This window comes from Haemaphysalis longicornis, unplaced genomic scaffold (genome assembly GCF_048455015.1).
Source record: "Haemaphysalis longicornis isolate Haplotype H1 unplaced genomic scaffold, Haemaphysalis longicornis Haplotype H1 scaffold_3, whole genome shotgun sequence".
In the NCBI taxonomy this organism is placed as follows: Eukaryota; Metazoa; Arthropoda; class Arachnida; order Ixodida; family Ixodidae; genus Haemaphysalis; species Haemaphysalis longicornis.
In genome coordinates, this window is record NW_027526335.1 from 150,420,681 (window position 1) to 150,428,596 (window position 7,916).

At 46.9% G+C, this 7,916-nt stretch overlaps 1 protein-coding gene across 1 annotated transcript; it reads left to right on the plus strand.

Annotated features, from left to right (window-relative positions):
• Positions 1–40: 40 nt before the first annotated feature.
• Positions 41–7,916, plus strand: LOC144175119 (O-glucosyltransferase rumi homolog). Its single transcript, XM_077704200.1, has 2 exons — positions 41–842; positions 3,058–7,916. The coding sequence occupies exons 1-2, from the start codon at positions 160–162 to the stop codon at positions 3,614–3,616; spliced, it is 1,242 nt and encodes a 413-aa protein (XP_077560326.1). The 5' UTR covers positions 41–159; the 3' UTR covers positions 3,617–7,916.

A 7,916-nucleotide genomic window follows, 5' to 3' on the forward strand; every position in this document is an offset into this window, starting at 1 on the left:
TTTGGAAAAAAATATAAAGGACTAAGTTAAGGCGAAACCTTCGTTGTAAATCAACGGCTCGGGTTTAAAAGAGTGACAGACGACAAAGAGTTTTGGTGGTTTTGTATGAAGTGCGTGGGCATGTGTGGGAGTTTGTGATTTTCGTCGCACTGCCAAACTATGAGGCTTTCAACAGCGTTTTGCTTTTCGTTTGCTTTACTCCTCGGCTGCTTTCAGGGCGGGCATGTAGCGTGCGATCGTCCGGACGAGAGTGGCGACGATGACGCGACTTGCCCTGCCTCGGACAGCCGGCACGAAAAACACAAATACTACGAAGCAGCAAATAGCCGGTGGTTGCCGTACCTACAGGCCATTAACGACAGCCTGGAGGCCTACGTTCCGTGCGAGGAACTCGAAAGCGACGATTGTTCGTGTCACGCATCGGTGATCGACAGTGATCTGGAGCCGTGGTCCAGCGGAATCACCGCCGAGCTCGTAGAGCGTTCCAAGCCCAGGGGCGTTCTCTACCAAATCGTGAACCATAAGCTGTACAGAACGAAAGAGTGCATGTTTCCGTTTCGCTGTCTCGGTGTGGAACACTTCATCCTGAAGCTTGTGGACGAACTGCCGGACATGGAGTTCGTGCTGAACACTCGCGACTGGCCTCAGGCGCACAGACGACTCGAACCGTTGCCCGTCTTTTCGTTCAGCAAGACACGTGACTACGCCGACATCATGTACCCGGCGTGGACCTTCTGGGCGGGTGGCCCTGCCATCAGCCTCTACCCGACGGGCATAGGCCGCTGGGACCTGCAACGCGACGTTATCACCAAGGCCGCTGAACAGTCCTGGACCTGGGACAAGTGAGATGCTCCTCCGGAATCTCACTGTGGTTACCTAATGCTTTGCGTGGAATTGTGGGAAGAGCGTGCAGCGTTTGAGAACGTGGCAGGAGCGTGTAGCTCAGTTGGGTAAATTGCGACTATAGTGAACACCGGTTATAACGAAGTCCGCGGAACAATAAACTGACTTCGTTATAAGCAATAGTTCGTTAAAAGCGGAGGCGACGTGCTCACAATAGGTGACCGGTAAGCGCAAAGGCTCATGGGTACGTCGTCTGCTCCCGCCACTTCCGGTTCGAGATTTTTCCTTCCCTCCCTAACGTTGGTGGCTTCCATGTGCATGTGTGCGTGTTGTTTATTTATCACAGAGAGCTTGCCTTTCAGAGAAGCCCCTGGTAGGATTAACCATTGTTTTTCAGTGAATGCGCGATACATGAGCATTTTTTGTCTGCGTGTGTGTGTGTATGTGTGCGGAAACATAAACAACATGCGCGTGAAAGTTGCTGGTGTACGGAAGGCCAGGAGAGCTCTTGAACCGGAAGTGGCGCAACTCCGCGGGAGCAGACAATGTACCCATGAGCCTTTGCGCTTTTTACCGGTCACCTATGCATTGCAGGGGGGACCATAAAACACTTCGAATAAAGCAACGGCGTCATAGCGAGGACTTACTGTATCTGTCGACGCGTTCAAAGGCTGTGCTCGGATAAAAACTCCACGCTTCTTTTTTGAACCCTGGAACCTAAGTTTTTCCTAACAGGTAGTCAGGCAGGACCTGACTTGATGGCTGGGTTAGTTAACGGTTTTATTACAGTTTTATAGGTCACTTTAATGATTGCTTGATTCGAACAGGCAGTGGTGGCGAAGACCGATAGGAAGAGTCGGCACATGCAGTCTTCTAGGGCGAGGCAAAAAGTGGAGCAGAGGCAAATCCCACCATGCAATATACATACTACTTGTAAATGCTTTATGACAGCGTAGTGAAATAATAACGGGACAGTGAGTGAGTCATGATGGCTTGTCAAAGCCACCTGGTCAGAAGTTAGTACACATTTGTAGCGTCCTAAGCTGTGACTGCATGGCTGTAGCAGTCTAAAGAACGTGATGTCAAATGGTCAGAAGTTAGTACGCATTTGTAGCGTCCTAAGCTGTGACTGCACGGCTGTAGCAGTCTACAGAACGTGATGTCAAATGGTCAGAAGTTAGTACGCATTTGTAGCGTCCTAAGCTGTGACTGCACGGCTGTAGCAGTCTACAGAACGTGATGTCAAATGCCCAGAGTCCTTCCACCATAATTTGTTCACCACAGCAACTAAGGCCCGAAAGCATAGAAAGCTGTTGAGGAGTCGAGCTGCAGCACAAGCTCCTTACAAGTCTCTGTTGTACCCCTACTATGCTTGCTTTTGTGGAGGGGGATTTTATCTTAGAACACGACGTGTGCCTTGCGTCATTAGTTGTGTATGAAGTATTGCAACCTTATCTCGGCTATTATGAGCTCAATTTTTTCCAAACATCCCGTCTCGTGTGATACGTAGCATCATCACAAGCATGTTCGGTCTTTGAAGGAAGCCATGCACGTTTGTCATTTCTATAAGTAATGTTGACCGTGACATTGCCATAACGCACCTTGAAAAAGCAGGCATTGCTGCAAAAGCATTGCAACAAAAACTGTTGTCACCTACAGTAGCACCCGCCACAGTGGCTAAGGCGTTGTGCTGCTGAGCCCAAGGACGTGGGTTCGATTCGCGGCCGCCGCGGCCGATTTTCTGATATGACGCGAAAAGCAAAAACACCCATGTGTGCAAGATTTCAGCCCACTTTAAATAACCCCTGCTCGTCAAAATTAATCCGGAGCTCTCCACTACGGCGTGCCTCATCGCCTGTGTAGTGTTGGCACGTTAAACCCCACAATCAATCAATCAATCAACCTACTGTAGCCTCATGCAGTGTGACCCTTGTACACCCATCAGTGAATGCCGGCATCCTCTGTATGTGCCAAAAGGGAGTGCTTGATTCCGGTTCATGGGAGGCAAAAATAGATTGAACCATTGTTCCACATCGTGCATTCACTGGTCACTGCAAATGGGGCTACGACAGGTGAGAATGTCGTTTACTTGAATTCGAAGTAATCACCAGCCTTTGTGCAAAGTTTGAGCGCAAGCGAGTGAGCATTTTACTATAAAAATTTTAAAGTGGTTTAAATGTGACAACACCGTGTTTATCTTCCTTTCGATTGCAGAAAGAAGCCTGTCGGATTCTTCCGGGGCTCGCGAACCAGTTCGGAGCGCGACCCGCTGATCCTCCTGTCGCGCAGCAAGCCAGAACTGGTGGATGCGCAGTACACCAAGAACCAGGCCTGGAAGTCGGACCAGGACACCCTCGGACGGCCAGCCGCCAAGGAGGTGCGCTTCGAAGACCACTGCCAGTACAAGTACCTCTTCAACTTCCGTGGCGTCGCGGCCAGCTTCCGCCTCAAGCACCTCTTCCTCTGCAAGTCCCTCGTCCTTCACGTGGGCGACGAGTGGCTCGAGTTCTTCTACCCGCAACTCAAGCCCTGGGTCCACTACATCCCCGTTGGGGTGGACCTTGATGAAGTTGAGGAGCTTCTGGAGTTTGCGAAAGAGAACGACGAGGTCGCCATGGCGATCGCCGAGCGAGGCTACGAGTTCATATGGAAGCACTTGCAGATGGAGGATGTGCTCTGTTATTGGCGCAGGCTGCTCAAGAGGTATGCCAAGCTGATGCAGTACAAGGTCGTGAGGGACAGGTCACTTGTCAGAATCACCGAGAAGAAGTGAATGTGCTTGGACTTCGAGCTGTGGTAAAACCAGAAGTGACTTCTCCGTGATGTCACCCGCCGCGGTGGCTCAGTGGCTAAGGCGTTGTGCTGCTGAGCACGAGGACGCGGGTTTGATTTCCGGCCGTGGCTTTTCTGATGGAGGCGAAAAGCAAAAACGCCCGTGTGTACGAGATTTCGATCCTCAGGTGGTCAAAATTAATCCGGAGCCTTCCACTACGGCGCGCCTCATCGCCTGCGTTGCATCGGCACGTTAAACCCTATAATCAATCAATCAACTACTCCGTGATGTAAGCTTCTTATGAGTGGTGACCGGCACAAAGTTAGAGAAAAAAAGTCCTCAAGTCCTCTTCAACTGCACTCAAGAAAGGTAGGAGCTGGTGAAGGAAAGATCTGCAGCCCGGAACGCTACGATGAAATCTGTGATTCACCGCATGCCTCGTTGGACAACGTCATGTTCCCTAACGGACATTGGGTCACAAGAAGAGACATCTCGCATCTGGTTCTCCCGTTTTTAAAGGACACAAGTCTATGTGATTCTTGGTGATTTCCTGTGCTTAGTGTTAAAAAGGCACTGATCAGATGGAGCAAATGCTGGCAAGGCCTGGTCTGCCCGTTCATGAACAACCACAACACATGCAGGCCAGTTTGCCGTACCCTGATGACACATTCCATTGTGCGGATGCACCAGCACAGCAAAGGTGGAGGACAAGTCGGCGATCTGGAATGGAAACAGTGTGGTAGACAACATTCAATGAGAATTGTGCTTGTTGAGTGAAGTCCCCTGTTATGGGTTTGTAGCTTTTTTACAATATCTTTGCATAGGCCACAAGTTGTACAAGGTATTACATTCTTCTCTGAATAGCCTTGTATGTAACCTCCTACCTAACCCACCGTGGTGGCTCAGTGGCTAAGGCGTTCTGCTGCTGAGCATGAGGATGTGGGTTCAATTCCCGCCCGCAGCCGCCGCTTTTCTAATGGAGGCAAAAAGCGAAAACGCCCGTGTGTACGAGATTTCAGAGCACGTTAATAGCAAATTTAGAGAAACAACGCGCTACGAGCTACGCTTTACCCTGCTCGTAAAGAAGCGCATTGAGCTCGCGATGAGATGAGAACACTACGAACGCCCACGAGCGCGCGTTAAAGATCCCCAGGTGGTCAAAATTATTCCGGAGCCCTCCACCACGGCACGCGTCATCGCCTGCGTTGCGTCGGCGCGTTAAACCGCGTTAATCAATCAACCTCCTACCTAAATTGGCACCTCACTTGAACCCTGCACGGATTGTACTTTGCAGCCTATTCTTTTAGGCCGTTTCTGAAATATGTTTCACTAGTGCTGTGGAGCACATTGAGTCACATACGGTGCAGTTTGAGTACTGTTCCTCTGCAAGAATTTTTTCATTGCAATTTGTAGTAACAGAGGTACATCAAATGAAAAGATTGCATAGCTGTACCCTTTTTTCCCAGGACATTTGCAATGATGTGAAAGGTAGTGCTGTGCTAGTTTGGAAGCGACATTCCGTTACCAGGTCAGTGCACTCTGGGCACTTCCTGTTACACCTAGCACCATCCAAAACTGCTAAAACAATCTGGCTGTTCGGCCTCTGCGAACTAGTGGGTAGCGTCGGGGCTTGTAACGCTTACGTCCTGGGTTCGAGCCCCAGCAATTCTTTTTTTTTATTTCCGGGATTTTTTACTGGAAAATTGCTCTGGTAGATCAGTTCTACACACATCTTTTCGTAAATAAGGGTGGTTTAGCAACTTTTAGGTCAGTTTATGTGCGGAGGGAAACCTATCGCCATGTTTGGTCAAAGTTCTGCATAGCACCGTAGATGCCTGGCCTGCTTTGACTTGGCTACAGAATGTCGCTGCTCGAAATAGTAACACGCTTGATTTTGCGCATGTCAGCATATCACTTCCTGTGAAACGCATCGATGACTGGTGTGATGGCGACATCTGTTGTGTGTGCAGTGAAGTTCATTCCTCCCATCACTGGAAGTGCGTGAAAAGGTGCTGAATTGCAAGAATCTCTCCTCCGTAGCCTATAAACTCATTGATGGCGTGTAAGTGCGCAGGAATTATGTTCAGGATTTAAAAAAATGTGAAATGAATTGGTGCATCTTTGAAAATGCACAAGCACCTCGTCCCTCTTCCTCACAAACTTCACGCCCAACCCAAGGGCATGCTTTGGGATGGCTTCATATGTCCACAATGGGCATTTCTTGCTCGTCCCTTGTACATTGTGCCAACCGTGCCAGCGGTGATTCCGAAATGTTTATAACCTCTCTGTGAACTAATTATGACAAGTGAGTGAAACCTTGCGCATTTATGTAGTTGTCTTGGTGGTCAGTTGTGCTATGTTCTTTTTTTTTTCCCCCAATATATCCACACTAAGAGATACAGAGCTCTTACAAGAAAGTTGGCTTTGTCGTGAAGGTGAGAGACCCAATTTTAAACAAAACGTTGGTAAAATTTCATTTAAGCTTGCCGTTTGGGCATAAACACCTGGAAAATTTAGGCAGTAGGTTTTTAAATATTTTTCTGGGAGTGGTGTGCTCAGTAATTTTGGGTTAGGTTAGATTAGATTGGGTTAGGTTAGGTTCTGTTAGCTTAGATTAGGTTAAGTTCAATAGAGGGCTAGTCTGTGGTTAAGTAGCCCTTTGAAGCATGTTTTGTTAATAGCGCACACATTTACAGCCCACTGTCGACAGTGCAGTTCACCTGTGTAAAGTGTTTTTAATTTTTCTTTTTGAAAGGATTGTGTCCAATACCATACAGGGTCAAGTACAGTGTCTTTTCTGCCATTCAGATGTTTGTGCAACCCAAGTAACTTTACAAAGTTCTAGTGGGCAATAGTGACATTAAAGGACGAAACCACAAAAGTGTTTGTACACAGCAACTCGTGCCTGTGCGCATGAAAAAGTTGCACATGATCATATGTAATGCCCTCCAAAGCTTCTGTTTGTTGGAAGTGTAGAACTTTACCAAGTTACATTTTATAACTGTATCTGTTTTTGCTGAATGCTGAGCACGAGGACGCGGGTTTAATTCCCGGCCGCAGCGGCCGCTTTTCTGAAGGAGACAAAAAACAAAAACACCCATGTGTTCAAGTTTCAGCGCAAGTTAAAGGAGCCATGAAGACAAAATACAAGTTGGGTTTATTAGAAAGACTGCTTAGTCCCGATAACAATGATACCAATATCATCGCGATCTTCGAACAAATAATGGAGATATTAAAGAAAATGTGTGAAGCAGTCGCGACCCCCTAGCCAGTTTCCCTCAACTTTTCTATGACGTCACGGAACCTTGTTTGTGCGATTGGCGGCCGCCTAACTGACCTGTCACGACGACACGACTGGACGTCTGTAATGGGCCTCTAGTTCCATTTGACCGCATCACTTGAATGCTAACATGCAGTTAATGCACTGAAAATTGTTTTATTGTTGGCCCGTATGACGTCATTCTTGCTCATAACACGTCACTGTGGCGCAAAAATTTGAAAGTTTTTAAATAGTTCTTGCTTTTTTTCATTAAAAAAACATCTTTTGTGGCTGTAATGGAGCTGAGTGAGATACTAAATCCTAGTTCTTTCAAATTAAACGAAGTTGTATTTTCTCTTCATGGCTCCTTTAAAGAACCCCAGGTGGTCGAAATTAATCCAGAGCCTTCCACTATGGCATGCCTCATTGCCTGTGAAGTGTCGGCATGTTAAATGCCACAATCAATCAATCAATCAACCAATCAATTCATCAATGTTCTTACTGAATGTCTTCTATCGTGACACTGTGTGTGTGTGTGTGTTTGTGTGTTCTTTAATTATGTGTACAGATGTTGCTCTGGTGCTGTAATATCTCTGTAGCAAGAAATATTCTGACTGAATCTTGTTATTTTGGGCTTAAATACTACACTGTACGTCTTGTAACTCTTGTGATAGTGTTGTTCCAGGGAAACATTTTTGCTTTTGTACAAATTCAAGGTGACTGTCTGTCATGTATTAGCCTGCCTTCATTTCCATAGCTATTTTTTGATGTGCAGTGCAGACGTGACAAAAAGATGGGTCACAGTTTTGCAGTTATTTAGAATGACTAGTGTCTGTTATAGCACTATTTTGCTAAGCATGCTATCAATGCGTATACTCGTCCCCATTGCACAGCATTTCTTTGTATTTTTAGCATCATTGTGCGATTCCAAGTATTGTTTACAAAGTCAACAGGCCGTGCCAAATGGCACCAGTTTATGTGGCATCCTTTTTGATGTTTTTTGTGCTTACAAATAAAATTTCAATTGCTGATATTTTTAAA

Bases quoted from the DNA above. Each gene is read 5' to 3' on its own strand.
- LOC144175119 (XM_077704200.1), top strand. From the start codon at position 160: ATGAGGCTTTCAACAGCGTTTTGCTTTTCGTTTGCTTTACTCCTCGGC. The intron at 843-3,057 runs GTGAGATGCTCC...TTTCGATTGCAG, and splicing joins CAGTCCTGGACCTGGGACAA to AAAGAAGCCTGTCGGATTCT.